Consider the following 19,540-nt stretch of genomic DNA (forward strand, 5'->3'; position numbering starts at 1 on the left):
GGGGTTTATGGGCTTTTTGGGATGATTTTGGGGTTTTTCGAGCTGATTTTTTGGGGATTTTTCGAGCTGATTTTTGGGGAGATTTCTGGGGTTTTTTTGGGTGATTTTCGGGGTTTTTTTTGTGATTTTGGGGGTTTTTTTTGTGGTGATTTGGGGGTTTTTTTGGGTGATTTTGGGGTTTTTTCGAGCTGATTTTTGGGGTGATTTTGGGCTTTTCTTGGGGTGATTTTTTGGATGATTTTGAGGTTTTTTGGGATGATTTTTGGGCTTTTTTCAAGCTGATTTTTGGGGTTTTTTGGGGTGATTGTGGGGTTTTTTTGGGTGATTTTGGGCTTTTTTCATCTGATTTTTGGGGTGATTTTGGGCTTTTCTTGGGGTGATTTTAGGGATTTTTTGGGTGATTTTTGGAGTGATTTTGGGCTTTTCCTGGGTGATTTTTGGGGTGATTTTGGGGTTTTTTGGGGGGATTTTTTGGGTGATTTTTGGGCTTTCTTCGAGCTGATTTTGGGGTGTTTTTAAGGTGATTTTGGGGTTTTTTGGGGTGATTTTGGCCTTTTTCGAGCTGATTTTTGGGGTGATTTTGGGCTTTTCTCGGGCTGATTTTTGGGGTGATTTTTGGGGTGATTTTGGGGTTTTTTCGAGCTGATTTTTTGGGGTGATTTTGGGTTTTTTTGGTTGATTTTTGAGGTTTTTTGGAGGTAACTTTGGGGTTTTTTCGAGCTGATTTTTGGGGATTTTTGGTTTTGTTTTTTTTTTTGGGTGATTTTGGGCTTTTTCGAGCTGATTTTTGGGGTGATTTTGGGCTTTTTCGAGCTGATTTTTGGGGTGATTTTGGGGTTTTTTGGTATTTTGGGGCTCTCACCTGCGAAGCTGAGGTGCCTCAGGTGGGCGCTGGCCCGCGCCTCCTGCACCCGCTCCAGCACCGCGCGCCAGGCCCCTGCGGGACACGGGGTCACCCCAAAACCCCAAAAAACCCCCAAAAACCCCCCAAAAATCCCCAAAATCCACCCCAAAATTCACCCCAAAATCCCCAAAATCCCCAAAAATTCCCCAAAAAATCACCCAAACCCCCCAAAATCCACCCAAAAATCCCCAAATCCACCTCAAAATCCCACCAAAAGCCCCAAAATTCACCCCAAAACCCCCCAAATATCCGAAAAAAATCCTGCCAAAAATCCCCCAAACCCCCCAAAAATCCCAAAAAATCTGCCAAAAATCCGCAAAATCCACCCAAAACCCCCAAAATCTCACCCCAAAATCCCCCAAAATTCCCCCAAAAACCCCCAAAATTCACCCCAAAACCCCCAAAAATCCCAAAAAATCCTGCCAAAAACCCCAAAATCCCCCGAAATCCCCCCAAAACCCCCCAAAAATCCCCCCAAAAATCCCCCCTGAACCACCCAAAAATCCCCCACAATCCCCCCAAAATCACCCAAAATCCCAAAATCCCCCAAAATCCCCCAAAATCCACCACAAATCCTCCCAAAATTCACCCCAAAACCCCCAAAAATCCCAAAAAAATCCTGCCAAAAATCCCCCAAAACCACCCCTAAATCCCCCCAAAAATCCCCCAAAATCCACCACAAAATGCCACCAAAATTCACCCCAAAACCTCCCAAAAATCCCCCAAAAAATCCCCAAAATCCACCACAAAATGTCCCCAAAATTCACCCCAAAACCCCCAAAAACCCCAAAAAAATCCTGCCAAAAATTCCCAAAATCCACCAAATTCACCCCAAAATCCCCCCAAAATGCCCCCAAAAATTCCCCAAAACCCCCAAATCCCTCAAAATCCCCAAAATCCCCCCAAAAGCCCCCCAAAATCCACCCCAAACCCCCCAAAATTCCCCAAAACCCTCCAAAAATCTCCCCCAAAATCCCCCAAAATTCACCCAAAACCCCCCAAAAACCCCAAAAAATCCTGCCAAAATTCACCAAATCCACCCAAAACCCCCAAAAATCCCACTCCAAAACCCCCCAAAATCCACCACAAAATCCCCGCAAAAATCCCCAAAATCCACCCAAACCCCCCAAAAATCCCAAAAAAATCCTGCCAAAAATCCCCCAAAATTCACCCCAAAACCCCCCAAAAATCCCAAAAAAATCCTGCCAAAAATCCCCCAAATCCACCCCAAAACCCCCCAAAATCCCCCAAAACCCCCAAATCCCCCAAAAATCCCCCAAAATCCACCCCAAAATGCCCCAAAATCCACCCCAAAACCTCCCAAAATCCACAAAAAATCCTGGCAAAAATCCCCCAAAAATCCCCCCAAAATCCACCACAAAATGTCCCCAAAATTCACCCCAAAACCCCCCAAAAATCCCAAAAAAATCCTGCAAAAATCACCCAAAATCCCCCAAATTCACCCAAAATCCCCGAAAATTCACCCCAAAACCCCCCAAAATCCCAAAAAAATCCTGCCAAAAATCCCCCAAATCCACCCAAAACCCCCCCAAAAATCCCAAAAAATCTTCCAAATCCCCCAAAATCCCCCAAAATCCACCCCAAAATCCCCCAAAATCCCCCAAAATCCACCCCAAAATCCCCAAATTCACCCCAAAATCCCCCCAAAATCCCCCCAAAATCCCACCCAAAATCCCCCAAAATGCCCCAAAAATTCCCCCAAAACTCCCCAAAATCCACCCAAAAATCCCCCAAAACCCCCAAAAACCCCAAATCCACCAAAAAATCCCCCCAAAGTCCCCCAAAATTCACCCCAAAACCCCCCAAAAATCCCAAAAAAATTCCTGCCAAAAATCCCCCAAAATCCCCCAAAAATTCCCCCAAAACCCCCCCAAAATCCACCCAAAAATCCTCCTGAACCACCCCAAAATGCCCCCAAAATCCCCCCAAAAATCCCCAAAGTGCCACCCAAAATCCCCCCAAAATCCCTTAAAACTCCCGCAAATCCCCCCAAAATGCCCCAAAATTCACCCAAAATTCACCAAAAATTCCCCCAAATTCCTTCAAAATTGACCAAATCCCCCCAAATTCACCCAAAATTGACCAAAATCCCCAAAATTCCTCCCCAAATTTCCCAAAATTCCACAAATTCCAAATTTCCCCAAAATTCCCCTCACAATCTCCCCAAATCCGCCCCGAAATTCCCCTCAAAATCGACAAAATCCCCTCAAATTTCCTCCAAAAAACCCCAAAATTCCCTCAAATTCCACCCAAAATTCACTGAAACCCCCCAAAATTCCTCAAATTCACCCAAATTAACCAAAATCCCAAAATTCCCCCAAATTCCACAAATTCCAAATTTCCCCAAAATTCCCCTCAAGATTCCCCCAAATCCACCGAAACCATCCCAAAAATCTCCCCAAAATTCACCAAAATTCCTTTAAAATTCCCCCAAATTCCCCCAAAATCTCCCAAAATTCCTCCCCAAATTTCCCCAAAATTCCTCAAATTCCAAATTTCCCCCAAATGAACCCAAATTTTCCAAAATCCCCCCAAAATTTCCCTCAAAATCCCCCCAAATTCCCCTCAAATTCACCCAAATTTCCCCAAAATCCCACCAAAATTCCCTCCAAAAAACCCCAAAATTCCCTCAAATTCCACCCAAAATTCACCGAAATCCCCCCAAAATCCCCCAAATTCACCCAAAATTGACCAAAATCCCCAAAATTCCTCCCCAAATTTCCCCAAAATTCCACAAATTCCAAATTTCCCCAAAATTCCCTTCACAATTCCCCCAAATCCACCAAAACCATCCCAAAAATCTCCCCAAAATTCACCAAAATCCCTTTAAAATTCCTTCAAAATCCCCCAAAATTCCCCAAAATTAACCCAAAATTGACCAAAATTCCCTCAAATCCCCCCAATTAACCAAAATTAACCCAAATTAACCCAAAATTAATCAAAATTAATCAAATTTCCCGCCCAATTTCCCCTCCCCCACCTGCGCAGGCGGCCCAGGGCGGCTCCGCGGTGACGTCACCGGGCGGGGACCTGAGGGGAAATTGGGGAAAATTCCCGATTTTTTGGGAATTTTTGGAAAATTTTGGGGAATTTCAGGGGATTTGGGGGAATTTGGGGGAATTTCAGGGAATTTTGGGGCATTTTGGGAGAAAATTTTGGGAATTTTGGGGAAATTTTGAGGGATTTTGGTGAATTTTGAGGGGAATCTTGGGTGGAATTTGAGGGGAATTTTGTCAAATTTTGGGGGGAATTTGTGGAATTTTGGTCAAATATTGGGATTTTGGGAATTTCAGGAGATTTGGGGAATTTCAGTGAATTTTGGGGGGATTTGGGAGAAAATTTTGGGAATTCTGAGGGGAATTTGGGTGGATTTTAAAGGGAATTTTGTCAAATTTTGGATGATTTTGGGGAAAGTTTGTGGAATTTTGTGGAATTTGGGGATTTTGGGGAATTTCAGGGAGATTTGGGAATTTTGGGGAAATTTGGGGGATTTCAGGGAAATTGGGATTTGGGAGAAATTTGGATTTTGGAGAGGATTTGGTGATTTGAGGGGAATTTGGTAATTTGAGGGGAATTTTGTCAAATTTTGGGGAATTTTGGATTTGGATTTTGGGGATTTTGGAGATTTGGGAATTTTGGGGAATTTGAGGGATTTCGGGAATTTGGGGGATTTGGGAAATTTTGGGATTTGGGAATTGGGATTTGGTTTGTCAAATTTTGGTGATTTTGGGAAATTTGGAATTTTGGGATTTGGGGGTTTGGGGGTTTGGGGAATTGGAAATTTTGGGATTAGTGATTTGTCAATTTGGGGAATTTTGAATAATTTGGGACCATTTTGGGGCTGATTTTGGGCATTTGGAGAATTTTGGGTGATTTTGGCTATTTTGGGCAGTTTGGGACATTTTTGGGTGATTTGGGTGATTTTGGATTGGGTGTTGGGGGGATTTTGAGGTGAATTTTTGGTGATTTTTGGGGTAAATTTTGGGTCATTTTTGGTGATTTTGGGGTGAATTTTGGGTTATTTTGGGGCAGTTGGTTGGGGATTTGGATTTTGGTATTTGGGGAGTTGGGGGTATTTTTGGTTGGGTGATTTTGGGACATTTTTGGGTGATTTTGGGGCAGTTGGGGTGATTTTTGGGATTATTTTGGAGCTGATTTTTGGGCTGATTTTGGGCTGATTTTGGGTGGATTTTGGGCTGATTTTGGGCATGACTTTTGGGGTGATTTTGGCTGATTTTTGGGGTGACTTTTGGGCAGTTTTGGGGCAGTTTGGGCTGATTTTTGGGCTGATTTTTGGGGTGATTTTGGGCGGTTTCGGGGCAGTTTGGGCTGATTTCAGACTGATTTTTGGGCTGATTTTTGGGGTGATTTTTGGGGTGATTTTTGGGGTGATTTTGGGCTGATTTTTGGGGTGATTTTGGGCGGTTTTGGGGCAGTTTGGGCTGATTTTTAGAGTGATTTTTGGGGTGATTTTGGGCTGATTTTGGGGTGATTTTTAGAGTGATTTTTGGGCTGATTTTGGGCTGATTTTTGGGGTGATTTCGGGGTGATTTTGGGCTGATTTTTGGGGTGATTTTTGGGGTGATTCGGGGCGGTTTCGGGGCAGTTTGGGGTGATTTTTAGAGTGATTTTTGGGGTGATTTCGGGCTGATTTTGGGACCATTTTTGGGCTGATTTTTGGGGTGATTTTGGGCTGATTTTTGGGGTGATTTTGGGCCATTTTGGGCTGATTTTGGGGTGATTTTTGGGGTGATTTTGGGGTGATTTTGGGACCATTTTGGGCTGATTTTTGGGGTGATTTTTGGGCTGATTTTTGGGGTGATTTTGGGCTGATTTTGGGGTGATTTTTGGGGTGATTCGGGGCGGTTTTGGGCAGTTTGGGGTGATTTTGGGGTGATTTTGGGCTGATTTTTGGGGCGATTCGGGGCGGTTTCGGGGCTCACCCGCAGCTGTCGCTCATCAGCTCCTCCGGCTCCTCCTTCAGCCTGGGGGGAGGGGACAGGGACAGGAAATGTCACCGACCGGTGACGTCATCAGTGGGGACAGGTGACGTCATCAGTGGGGACAGGTGACGTCATCAAGGGGGACAGGTGACACTGACGGGTGACACCCACAGGGACAGGGGACACCAAGAGGGACAAGTGACACCGGCAGGGACATCAAACTGGGACCAAGGTGACACAAAACTGTCCCCAATGTCCCCAACCCCCCCAAATGTCCCCAAATGTCCCCAATCCCATTTTTCCCAATTTCCTCCCAATTTTCCACCAATACTCCCCAAATATTTTCCCCATTTTTCCCAATTTTTCCCCAATTTTTTCCAATTATTTCTCATTGTCCCCAATGTCCCCAGTGTTCTCAGTGTCCCCAATGTCCCCAGTGTCCCCTGATGACCCCAATGTCCCCCCATTGTCCCCAATGTCCCCAAATGTCCCCATTGTCCCACTCTCCTCAATGTCCCCAATGTCCCCAATCCCATTTTTCCCAATTTTCCCCCATTTTTCCCCAATGTCCCCAATTCCCTCAATGTCCCCAATGTCCTCACCCATTGTCCCCACTGTCCCCAATGTCCCCATTGTCCCCAGTGTCCCAAATGTCCCCAACACCCCAATGTTCCCAATCCCCTCCAATGTCCCCAATGTCCTCTCAATGTCCCCATTGTCCCCAATCCCATTTTTCCCAATTTTCCCCCATTTTTTCCCAATGTCCCCAATCCCCCCAATGTCCCCAGTGTCCCCAATGTCCCCAATGTCCTCTCAATGTCCCCATTGTCCCCATTGATGTCCCCAATGTCCCCAATGTTCTCAATCCCTCCAATGTCCCCAATGTCCCCAAATGTCCCCAATCCCATTTTTCCCAATTTTCCCCCATTTTTTCCCAATGTCCCCAATCCATCCAATGTCCCCAATGCCATTTTTTCCCAATTTTCCCATTTTTTCCCAATGTCCCCAATGTCCCCAAATGTCCCCAACCCCTTCAATGTCCCCAATGTCCCCAATGTCCTCAATCCCCCCAATGTCCCCAATGTCCCCAATGTCCCCAATGTCCCCAATCCCATTTTTCCCAATTTTCCCCCATTTTTTCCCAATGTCTCCAGTGTCCCCAATCCCCCCAAATGTCCCAATCCCCCCAATGTCCCCAATGTCCCCATTGTCCCCAATGTCCTCACCCATTGTCCCCAATGTCCCCAATGTCCCCATTGTCCCCAATGTGTCCTCACCCATTGTCCCCAATGTCCCCAATGTCCCCAGTGTCCCCAATGTCCTCACCCATTGTCCCCAATGTCCGGCTCCAGCCGTCTCCTCTTGCTCCCCGGCCCCGTCCCCTCCCCCGGGCGCTTGGGGTGTCCCCAAGGTGTCCCCAAGGTGTCCCCGAGGCCGTTGGGGGCGGTGACACCCTGAGGGTGGCCCTGAGCGATGTCCCCAAGCTGCTGCTGCTGCTGGTGGTGGCTTTGAGAGATGTCCCCAAGGTGGTGGCTTCCATCAATGTCCCCAAGGTGGTGGCTTCCATCAATGTCCCCAAGGTGGTGGCTCTTGGTGACATCTCCAAGGTGGTGGCTTCCATCAATGTCCCCAGGTTGATGTCCCTGCCTGATGTCCCCAAGGTGGCAGCTTCCGTCAATGTCCCCAAGGTGGTGGCTTCCATCAATGTCCCCAAGGTGGTGGCCTTGGCTGATGTCCCCAAGGCGGTGGCTCTTGGTGACATCTCCAGGCTGGTGGCTTCCATCAATGTCCCCAGGTTGATGTCCCTGCCTGATGTCCCCAAGGTGGTGGCTTGGAGAGATGTCCCCAAGGTGGTGGCCTTGACCAATGTCCCCAAGGTGGTGGCTCTTGGTGACATCTCCAGGCTGGTGGCTTCCATCAATGTCCCCAAGGTGGTGGCCTTGACCCATGTCCCCAAGGTGGTGGCCTTGACCAATGTCCCCAAGCCGCTGTCCCTGCCAGGCTCCGTTGGTGACATCCATGTCCCCATTGGTGACATCCATGTCCCCATTGCTGGTGGCCATGTCCCCATTGCTGGTGGCCATGTCCCCATTGGTGACATCGGTGTCCCCGTTGGTGACATCCATGTCCCCGTCAGTGTCCCCGGTGACCCCGCGCAGCACAAACTCCACGATGTCGGGTGGCAGCCCCTCGGCGTTGGGTGGCACCGGTGGTGGCACTGTCCCCAATGTCCCCACTGTCCCCAATGTCCCCACTGTCCCCATTGTCCCCACTGTCCCCATTGTCCCCCGCGTGCCATCGTCAGCCCCGTCCAGCTGCTGGATGCGGGGACACGGGGACACCACGGGTGACACCACGGGTGACACCACGGGTGACACCAGAGGGGACAGAGGGGACAGTGCCACCCCCGGTGCCACCACGGCGCGGGCGCAGCCCAAGCAGCGTCCCCGCGGTGCCACCGATGGCGCTGTCCCCAAGGCGGGGGGGGCGTCGTCGTCGTCATCGCTGGTGTCACCGCCAGGGGACAATGGAGAGGGGTGGCACCTGCGGGTGACAGGGACAATGACAGTGAGGGGGTGGCAGTGACAGTGAGGGGGTGACAGTGACAATGGGGGTGTGACAGTGACAATGGAGGGGTGACAGTGACACAGGGGGGTGGCACCAGCAGGTGACAGTGACAGGGACAATGAGGGTGTGACAGGGACAATGAGGGGTGGCCTTGGGAGTGACTGTGACCAGGGAGGTGACAATGAGGGGGTGACAGTGACAGTGAGGGGTGGCAGGTGACAATGAGCAGGTGACAGTGACAACGGGGGGGTGGCACCTGCGGGTGACAGTGACGGTGACAATGAGGGGGTGACAGTGACAATGGGGGGGTGGCATTGTCATTGTCCTGGCTGGTGTCACCACGAGGGGACAGTGACACAGGGGGGTGGCACCTGTGGGTGACAGTGACAGTGAGGGGGTGACAGTGACACTGACCAGGGAGGTGACAATAAAGCGGTGACAGTGACAATGGAGGGGTGACAGTGACAGTGACAGCGACACGGGGGGGTGGCACCTGCGGGTGACAATGACGGTGACAATGAGGGGGTGGCAGTGACAGTGACAATGAGGGGTGGCAGGTGACAGTGAAGGGGTGACAGTGACAATGGAGGGGTGGCAGTGACAATGAGGGGTGGCCTTGGGAGTGACTGTGACCAGGGAGGTGACAATGAAGGGGGTGGCAGTGACAATGAGGGGGTGGCAGTGACAGTGACCAGGGAGGTGACAATAAAGCGGTGACAGTGACAATGGAAGGGTGACAGTGACAGTGAGGGGTGACAGTGACAATGAGCAGGTGACAGTGACAATGAGGGGGTGACAGTGACAATGGAGGGGTGACAGTGACAATGAGAGGGTGGCATTGTCCTGGCTGGTGTCACCGCCAGGGGACAATGGAGAGGGGTGGCACCTGCGGGTGACAGTGACGGTGACAGTGACAATGGAGGGGTGACAGTGACAATGAGAGGGTGGCATTGTCCTGGCTGGTGCCACCACGAGGGGACAATGGAGAGGGGTGGCACCTGTGGGTGACAGTGATGGTGACAGTGAGGGGGTGGCAGTGACAGTGACAGGTGACCAGGGAGTGACAATAAAGCGGGTGACAGTGACAATGGAGGGGTGACAGTGACAATGAGAAGGTGGCATTGTCCTGGCTGGTGTCACCACGAGGGGACAGTGACACAGGGGGGTGGCACCTGTGGGTGACAGGGACAGTGAGGGGTGGCCTTGGGAGTGACTGTGACCAGGGAGGTGACAATGAGGGGGTGACAGTGACAATGACCAGGGAGGTGACAATGAGCAGTTGACAGTGACAATAGAGGGGTGACAGCAACAGTGAGGGGTGGCAGTGACATGAGAGGTGACAGTGACAGTGAGGGTGGCATGACCCATGACTGGAGTGACCAGAGCGGTGACAGTGACAAGGGGGTGACAGTGACATGGGGGTGACACCTGGGGTGTGACAATGAAGGTGACAATGAAGGGTGCAGTGACAGTGAGGGGGTGACAGTGACAATGAGAGGGTGGCATTGTCCTGGCTGGTGTCACCACGAGGGGACAGTAACACAGGGGGGTGGCACCTGCGGGTGACAGTGACGGTGACAGTGAGGGGGTGGCAGTGACAATGACCAGGGAGGTGACAATAAAATGGTGACAGTGAGAGTGAGGGGGTGGCAGTGACACTGAGCTCCAGGGGGTGACAATGTCCCAGCGGGTGACAATGAACGCTGGGGGACGGTGGCTTTGAGGTGACAATGGCCTCAAAGGGTGACAGTGATCAGACAGGTGACAATGAGGGGTGGCAGTGACAGTGAGCTCCAGGGGGTGACACTGTGACACTGTGACACTGTGACAATGTGACACTGTGACACTGTGACACTGTGACACTGTGACAATGACCCAGAGGGTGACAATGTCCCTAGGGGGAGATGACAATGTCCCCAAAGAGAGGTGACATGGTGACAATGTGACACTGTGACACGGTGACAACGAGACACAGTGACAATGTGACACGGTGACAATGTGACACAGTGACACGGTGACAATGTGACACAGTGACAATGTGACAATGTGACACGGTGACAATGTGACAATGTGACAATGTGACAATGTGACACGGTGACATGGTGACACTGTGACACAGTGACACGGTGACAGGGTGACACAATGACATGGTGACAATGTGACAGGGTGACGATGTGACAATGTGAAAATGTGACACGGTGACACAGTGACAATGGGACACAGTGACAAAGTGACACGGTGACAATGTGACACTGTGACACGGTGACACGGTGACAATGTGACACGGTGACAATGTGACACAGTGACAATGTGACACGGTGACACGGTGACATGGTGACAATGTGACACAGTGACAGTGACACGGTGACAATGTGACAATGTGACAGGGTGACAATGTGACACGTGACAATGTGAAAATGTGACTGTGACACAGTGACACAGTGACACGGTGACAATGTGACACGGTGACAATGGGACACAGTGACACGGTGACAATGTGACAATGTGACACTGCGACACAGTGACACAGTGACAATGTGACAATGTGACACGGTGACAGGGTGACACGGTGACAATGTGACACGGTGACACCGACCTGGGCGTGGCCTCCAGCGCCGCCCTCTGTCCCCACGGCCGCGGTGGCCCCGGGGGTGACGTCGGTGACAACGGCGGGGCCACGCCCCCGTTGGGTGACGTCATCGGGTCAGGTGACAATGCCACGCCCCCGTTGGGTGACGTCATCGCGCCGGGGGACGCCGATGGCCGCGGGAGTGGCATCGACCTGGGGGTGACAATGACACTGAGGTGACAATGTGACAGTGACACCGAGGGTGACGTCATCCTGAGGGGACAATGACACCAGGGTGACAATGACACCGAGGGTGACATCACCCTGTGGGTGCCACCACCCCTGAGGTGACAATGACACTGAGGTGACAGTGACACCGGGGTGACAATGGCCTCGATGGTGGCATTGTCCCATTGGGTGCCACCACCCTGGAGGTGACGCTGTGACCTTGGGGTGACACCGGGGGTGACAATGACCTGGGGCGGGGGTGGCCCTGTCTCCATGAGGTGACACTGGGGTGACACTGGGAGGTGACACTGGGGGTGGCCCTGTCACACTGGGAGGTGACACTGACCAAGGAGGCGACACTGGGAGGTGGCCCTGTCCCATTGGGTGACACTGTGACACTGGGGGGGTGACACTGGAGGTGACATTGTCCCATTGGGTGACACTGGGAGGTGACACTGACCAAGGAGGTGACACTGGGAAGTGACACTGCCCTGTGAGGTGACACTGGAGGTGGCCCTGTCCCACTGGGTGACACTGGAAGGTGACACTGTGCCATTGGGTGACACTGGGAGGTGACAGTGACCAAGGAGATGACACTGGGGGTGGCCCTGTCCCACTGGGTGACACTGGAAGGTGACACTGTGCCATTGGGTGACACTGACCAAGCAGGTGACACTGGGAGGTGACACTGACCAAGGAGGTGACACTGTCACACTGGGGAGGTGACCCTCTCCCATTGGGTGACACTGGAGGTGACACTGACCAAGGAGGTGACACTGGGGGGTGACATTGTCCCATTGGGTGACACTGGGAGGTGACACTGACCAAGCAGGTGACACTGGGGGTGGCCCTGTCCCCAAGAGGTGACACAGTGAGGTGACACTGACCAAGCAGGTGACACTGGGAGATGACACTGACTGGGGGAGGATGGCCCTGTCCCATTGGGTGACACTGGGGGTGACACTGTCACACTGGGGAGGTGGCACAGTGCCATTGGGTGACACTGGAGGTGGCCCTGTCCCATTGGGTGACACAGTGAGGTGACACTGTCCCATTGGGTGACACTGGGAGGTGACACTGACCAAGGAGGTGACACTGGAGGTGGCCCTGTCCCCAAGAGGTGACACAGTGAGGTAACAATGACCAAGGAGGTGACACTGGGAGGTGACACTGTCACACTGTGAGGTGACCCTGTCCCCAAGAGGTGACACTGGAGGTGGCCCTGTCCCATTGGGTGACGGTGGGGGTGACACTGGGGGTGACACTGTCACACTGGGGAGGTGACACTGACCAAGCAGGTGACACTGGGAGGTGACACTGCCCTGTGAGGTGACATTGGGGGTGGCCCTGTCCCATTGGGTGACACTGGGGGTGACACTGTCACACTGGGGAGGTGACACTGTGCCATTGGGTGACACTGGGAGGTGACACTGGGGAGGTGACACTGGGGAGGTGACACTGGGGGTGACACTGTCACACTGGGAGGCGACACTGACCAAGGAGGTGACACTGGGGAGGTGACACTGACCTGGGGGGGGGTGGCCCTGTCCCATTGGGTGACACTGGGGGTGACACTGTCACACTGGGAGGTGACACTGACCAAGCAGGTGACACTGGGGGTGGCCTTGTCCCAGCAGGTGACACTGTGACATTGGGAGGTGACAATGACCAAGGAGGTGACACTGGAAGGTGACACTGCCCTGTGAGGTGACACTGGGGTGGCCCTGTCCCATTGGGTGACACTGGGAGGTGACACTGTCACACTGGGAGGTGACAATGACCAAGCAGGTGACACGAAGAGGTGACACTGGGAGGTGACACTGCCCTGTGAGGTGACATTGGGGGTGGCCCTGCCCCATTGGGTGACACTGTGACATTGGGGGTGACACTGACCAAGGAGGTGACACTGGGGGTGGCCCTGTCCCCAAGAGGTGACACAGTGAGGTGACAATGACCAAGGAGGTGACACTGACCTGGGGGGGGATGGCCCTGTCCCATTGGGTGACACTGGGGAGGTGACACTGTCACACTGGGGAGGTGACACTGTGCCATTGGGTGACACTGGAGGTGACACTGGGGAGGTGACAATGACCAAGGAGGTGACACTGGGGTGGCCCTGTCCCATTGGGTGACACTGGAAGGTGACACTGTCACACTGGGAGGTGACCCTGTCCCCAATAGGTGACATTGGGGGTGGCCCTGTCCCACTGGGTGACACTGGAAGGTGACACTGTGCCATTGGGTGACACTGGAGGTGACATTGTCCCATTGGGTGACACTGGGGGTGACACTGGGGGTGACACTGCACTGGGGAGGTGACACTGGGGGTGGCCCTGTCCCATTGGGTGACACTGGGAGCTGACACCAGGGGTGACACTGTCACACTGGGAGGTGACAATGACCAAGGAGGTGACACTGGGGGTGGCCCTGTCCCCAAGAGGTGACACAGGGAGGTGACATTGTCCCATTGGGTGACACTGTGAGGTGACAGTGACCAAGGAGATGACACTGGGGTGGCCCTGTCCCATTGGGTGACGGTGGGGGTGACACTGAGGGTGACACTGTCACACTGGGAGGTGACAATGACCAAGCAGGTGACACTGGGAGGTGACGCTGGGAGGCGACACTGGGAAGTGACACTGCCCTGTGAGGTGACATTGGGGGTGACACTGTGCCATTGGGTGACACTGGAGGTGACACTGACCAAGGAGGTGACACTGGGAGGTGACAATGACCTGGGGGGGGGATGGCCCTCTCCCATTGGGTGACACTGGGGGTGACACTGTCACACTGGGGAGGTGACACTGTGCCATTGGGTGACACTGGGAGGTGACACTGGGGAGGTGACACTGGGGAGGTGACACTGGGGGTGGCCCTGTCCCATTGGGTGACACTGTGAGGTGACACTGACCAAGGAGGTGACACTGTCACACTGGGGAGGTGACACTGGGGGTGGCCCTGTCCCCAAGAGGTGACACAGTGAGGTGACACTGCCCTGTGAGGTGACACTGGGATGTGACACTGACCTGGGGGGGGATGGCACTGTCCCATTGGGTGACACTGGGAGGTGACACTGGGGAGGTGACACTGGGGAGGTGACACTGGGGGTGGCCCTGTCCCATTGGGTGACACTGGGCGTGGCACTGTCACACTGGGAGGTGACACTGACCAAGGAGGTGACACTGTCACACTGGGAGGTGGCACTGACCTGGCTGGCGCTGTCCCTGTCCCCGCGGGTGCCACCATCGGTGCCACCATCGGCGGTGCCGCCATCGCCTCTCCCTGGTGGCCCCGGCGGGTGACCCCGGCTGGGGACAGCGCCCGGCGCGGCCACCGCGGCCTCGGGGACACCTCGGGGACACCGACGGTGGGGATGTGACGCGACACGGCCGGGACGGGGCCTGGGGACAGCGACGGTGGCACCGCGGGGGCACCGGGGACACCGGAAATGCCCAGTGTCCCCAAGGTCCCCAAATGTCCCCAAATGTCCCCAAAATGTCCCCAATCCTCTCAATGTCCCCAATGTCCCCTCAGAGTCCCTGAAGTGTCCCCAATCCCACCAATGTCCCCTCAATGTCCCCCCAATGTCCCCTTGATGTCCCCAATCCTTCCAAGTGTCCCCAATGTCCCCTCAATGTCCCCAAAATGTCCCCAATCCTCTCAATGTCCCCAACCCCCAAATGTCCCCAATGTCCCCACAATGTCCCCTCATTGTCCTTTGTGTCCCCAATGTCCCCAAATGTCCCCAATCCCATTTTCCCCCAATTTCCCCCCATTTTTTCCCAATGTCCCCAATGTCCTCATTTTTAACCTTTTTCCCAATGTCCCCAAATGTCCCCAACCCATTCATTGTCCCCAATATCCCAAATATCCCAAATGTCCCCAATGTCCCCCAACCCCAAATGTCCCCAATACCCTCAATGTCCCCCCAACCCCCCCAATGTCCCCATTGTCCCCATTGACCCCATTGACTCCATTGACCCCAATGTCCCCCATTGTCCCCAATGTCCCCAATGTCCCCAACCCCTCCAAATGTCCCCAAATATCCCCAATGTCCCCAACCCCCAACGTCCCCAATGTCCCCCAATGTCCCCAATGTCCCCCATTGTCCCCAACCCCCCATTGTCCCCATTGTCCCCAAATGTCCCCAACCTGCCCAGTGTCCCCCCATTGTCCCCAATGTCCCCAATGTCCTCTCATTGTCCCCAATGTTTCCAATGTCCCCCATTGACCCCAATGTCTCCTCAATGTCCCCAATACCCTCAATGTCCCCCCAACCCCCTCATTGTCCCCAATGTCCCCAATGTCCCCCAATGTCCCCCATTGTCCCCAATGTCCCCAAATGTCCCCAAATATCCCCAATGTCCCCAACCCCCCAATGTCCCTCATTGTTCCCAATGTCCCCATTGTCCCCAAATGTCCCCAATGTCCCCCAACCCCAAATGTCCCCAAGACCCTCAACGTCCCCCCAACCCCCCCAACGTCCCCATTGTCCCCAATGTCCCCTCAATGTCCCCAATACCCTGAATGTCCCCCCAACCCCCCCATTGTCCCCAATGTCCCCCAACTCCCCCAATGTCCCCAATGTCCCCCAACCCCAAATGTCCCCAATACTCTCAATGTCCCCAACCCCCCATTGTCCCCAATGTCCCCAATGTCCCCAACCCCCCAATGTCTCCAACCCCCCATTGTCCCCAAATGTCCCCAAATATCTCCAATGTCCCCCAATGTCCCCATTGTCCCCAATGTCCCCAACCCCCCCATTGTCCCCAATGTCCCCAAATGTCCCCAATGTCCCCCAACCCCCCCAAATGTCCCCAATACCCTCAATGTCCCCCCAACCCCCCAATGTCCCCATTGTCCCCATTGACCCCAATGTCCCCAATGTCCCCAATGTCCCCAATGTCCCCAACCCCCCATTGTCCCCAATGTCCCCAATGTCCCCAATGTCCCCCCATTGTCCCCAAATGACCCCAATGTCCCCTCAATGTCCCCATTGTCCCCAATGTCCCCCAACCCCCCCAATGTCCCCAACCCCCCCCATTGTCCCCAATGTCGCCAACCCCCCATTGTCCCCATTGTCCCCAATGTCCCCAATGTCCCCAATGTCCCCATTGTCCCCCCATTGTCCCCCCTGTCACTCACCCGGGGGGGGGAGGGGCCGTCCGGAGCTGCCCGGGGGGGGCCGGCGGGGGGGGGACACCCCCGGGGGGGGGAGGGGCCGCCCCCCATTGGGGACAGTGGGGACATCGGGGGGGTCCCCTCCCCCCCCCGCGCTGTCCCCTCCCCCCGGGCTGGAACCTGTAAGGGGGGGGGGAGGGGCAAAAATGAGAGGGGGGAGGGGCAAAACATGAGGGGGGAGGGGCAAAAAAATGAGGGGGAGGGGCCAAAAATGGGGGGAGGGGCAGAAATGAGAGGGGGAGGGGCAGAAAAATGAGGGGGGAGGGGCAGAAAAATGGGGGGGAGGGGCAGAAATGAGAGGGGGAGGGGCAGAAAAATGAGGGGGGAGGGGCCAAAAATTGAGGGGGAGGAGTGGCAGAAATGGGGGGGGGGCAGAAAAATGGGGGGAGGGGTAAATATGAGGGGGAGGGGCCAAAAATGAAGGGGGGAGGGGCCAAAAATTGAGGGGGGAGTGGCAGAAATGTGGGGAGGGGCAGAAATGAGAGGGGGGAGGGGCAGAAAATGAGGGGGGGGGGCAAAAAAATGAGGGGGAGGGGCCAAAAATTGAGGGGGGAGGGGCAGAAAATGAGGGGGGTGGGGCAAAACATGAGGGGGAGGGGCCAAAAATTGATGGGGGGGCAGAAATGAGGGGGGAGGGGCAGAAAATGGGGGGAGGGGTAAATAGGGGGAGGGGCAGAAATGAGGAGGGGGCAAAAAATGAGGGGGAGGGGCCAAAAATTGAGGGGGGAGGGGCCAAAAATGGAGGGGGGGGCAGAAAATGAGGGGGGGAGGGGCAGAAAAATGAGGGGGAGGGGCCAAAAATTGAGGGGGAGGGGCCAAAAATGAAGGGGGGAGGGGCAGAAAAGGAGGAGGGGACAAAAAATGGAGGAGCAGAAAACGGGGGGGGGGTAAATATGAGGGGGAGGGGTTAAAATGAGGGGGAGGGGCCAAAAAGGAGAGGGGGGAGGGGCCAAAAATTGAGGGAGGGAGGGGCAGAAATGAGGGGGGGGGCAAAAAATGGGGGGGAGGGCAGAAATGGGGGGAGGAGCAGAAATGAGAGGGGGGAGGGGTGAAAATGGAGGGGGAGGGGCCAAAAATGGAGGGGGGAGGAGCAGAAATGGGGGGGAGGGAGGAAATGGGGGGGAGGGGTGAAAATGGAGGGGGGAGGGCAAAAATGAGGGGGAGGGGCAAAAATGGGGGGGAGGGCAGAAATGAGAGGGGAGGGGCAAAATGGGGGGAGGGGAAATAGAGGGGGGGCCAAAAATGGAGGGGGGAGGGGCAGAAATGGGGGGGAGGGGTTAAAATGGGGGGGGGGGGGGAGGGGCAGAAATCCCCTCCCCCACCCCCCTCAAAAAATGGGGAGGGGTCCCTGGGTGGGGGAGGGGCCCCAGGGTAAATTTGGGGAGGGGTCTCTGGGTTAATTATGGTTAATTAGGGGAAGTGTGTAAGGGTTAATTAGGGTTAATTTGGGGAGGGGTCTCAGTGTTAATTAGGGGAGGGGTCTCACAGTTAATTAGCATTAATTAGTGTTAATTAGTGCCCATACCGGGGGTCCCGTGGGCGATGGTCTGGTTGTGTTCAGGGGGAATTTGGGGAGGGGTCTCTGGGTTAATTAGGGGAGGGCGTCTCACAGTTAATTAGCATTAATTAGCGTTAATTAGTGCCCGTACCGGGACTCCCGTGGGCAATGGTCCAGGTGTGCTCGGGGGGATTTGGGGAGGGGTCTCAGGGTTAATTGTGGGAGGGGGTCTCACAGTTAATTAGGGGAGGGGTCTCAGGGTTAATTTGGGTTATTAGGGGAGGGGTCTCACAGTTAATTAGCATTAATTAGCGTTAATTAGTGCCCGTACCGGGGGTCCCGTGGGCGATGGTCCGGTTGTGTTCGGGGGGGATTTGGGGAGGGGTCTCTGGGTTAATTAGGGGAGGGGGTCTCACAGTTAATTAGCATTAATTAGCATTAATTAGCACTAATTATTGCCCGTACCGGGTGTTCCATGGGCGATGGTCCGGTTGTGTTTGGGGGCAATTTGGGGAGAGGTCTCAGGGTTAATTTGGGTTATTTAGGGGGGGGTCTCTGGATTAATCAGGGATAATACAAGGTTAATCGGGAGTTAATTAGCATTAATTAGCACTAATTATTGCCCGTACCGGGTGTTCCATGGGCGATGGTCCGGTTGTGCTCGGGGGGGATTTGGGGAGGGGTCTCAGGGTTAATTAGGGGAGGGGTCTCAGGGGTTAATTATCATTAATTAGCGTTAATTATTGCCCGACCGGGGGTCCAGTGGTCGATGGTCCGGTTGGTTAGGGGGAATTTGGGAGGGGTCCAGGGTTAATTAGGGGGAGGGGTCTCTGGGTTAATTAGGGGAGAGGGTCTCACAGTTAATTAGCATTAATTAGCATTAATTAGTGGCTGTCCAGGGGTCCGTGGGCATGGTCCAGTGTTGTTCAGGGGGAATTTGGGGGGGTTCTGGGTTAATTAGGGGAGAAGGTCTCACAGTTAATTAGCATTAATTAGCATTATTAGCATATTAGGGCCCATACGGGGGTCCCGTGGGTGAGGTCTGGTTGTGCTCGGGGGGGAATTTGGGGAGGGGTCTCAGGGTTAATTAGGGGAGGGGTCTCACAGTTAATTAGCTTTAATTAGCATTAATTAGGGTTAATTAGTGCCCGTACCGGGGGTCCCGTGGGCGATGGTCCGGTTGTGTTCGGGGGGGATTTGGGGAGGGGTCCCAGGGTTAATTAGGGGAGGAGTCTCTGGGTTAATTTGGGTTATTAGGGGAGGGGTCTCACAGTTAATTAGCATTAATTAGCTTTAAATTTTTACTAATTAGTGCCCTACCCGGTGTCCCGTGGGCGATGGTCCGGTTGTGCTCGGGGGGGATTTGGGGAGGGGTCTCTGGGTTAATTTGGGTTATTTGGGGGGGGTCTCTGGATTAATCAGGGATATACGAGGTTAATGGGGGTTAATTAGCATTTAAATTTTGTTATTGGCCCTACCGGTGTTCCATGGGCGATGGTCCGGTTGTGCTCGGGGGGGATTTGGGGAGGGGTCCCGGCCCCTCCCCCCGCCGGGCCCGGGGGCTGCTCCAGGATCCGGCAGCGATACCAGCAATGGCGGCGGGCGTCCCGCGTGCTCCAGTACAGCCG

The 19,540-nt window shown here is 54.0% G+C and overlaps 1 protein-coding gene across 1 annotated transcript; it reads right to left on the bottom strand.

Annotated features, from left to right (window-relative positions):
- Positions 1 to 3,873: 3,873 nt before the first annotated feature.
- Positions 3,874 to 18,591, bottom strand: LOC135442048 (collagen alpha chain-like). Its single transcript, XM_064701598.1, has 7 exons — positions 18,542 to 18,591; positions 16,379 to 16,534; positions 14,442 to 14,634; positions 11,033 to 11,218; positions 7,195 to 8,412; positions 5,869 to 5,910; positions 3,874 to 3,955 (listed from the first exon to the last, which is right to left on the bottom strand). Exons 3-7 carry the CDS (start codon positions 14,504 to 14,506, stop codon positions 3,874 to 3,876), a joined length of 1,593 nt encoding a protein of 530 aa, XP_064557668.1. The 5' UTR covers positions 14,507 to 14,634; positions 16,379 to 16,534; positions 18,542 to 18,591.
- Between the last annotated feature and the right edge of the window lie 949 nt (positions 18,592 to 19,540).

The sequence above is a fragment of the Zonotrichia leucophrys genome, unplaced genomic scaffold (assembly GCF_028769735.1).
Source record: "Zonotrichia leucophrys gambelii isolate GWCS_2022_RI unplaced genomic scaffold, RI_Zleu_2.0 Scaffold_912_19540, whole genome shotgun sequence".
Classification (NCBI taxonomy): domain Eukaryota; kingdom Metazoa; phylum Chordata; class Aves; order Passeriformes; family Passerellidae; genus Zonotrichia; species Zonotrichia leucophrys.

What these genes read in the sequence shown, in the direction of transcription:
- LOC135442048 (XM_064701598.1), bottom strand. Translation starts at nt 14,506, where the DNA reads ATGGCGGCACCGCCGATGGTGGCACCGATGGTGGCACCCGCGGGGACA. An exon ending in CCGGACATTGGGGACAATGG is followed by an intron (nt 5,911 to 7,194) that starts GTGAGGACATTG and finishes CCCTCCCCCCAG; the next exon opens with GCTGAAGGAGGAGCCGGAGG. An exon ending in CTGATGAGCGACAGCTGCGG is followed by an intron (nt 3,956 to 5,868) that starts GTGAGCCCCGAA and finishes ATTTCCCCTCAG; the next exon opens with GTCCCCGCCCGGTGACGTCA.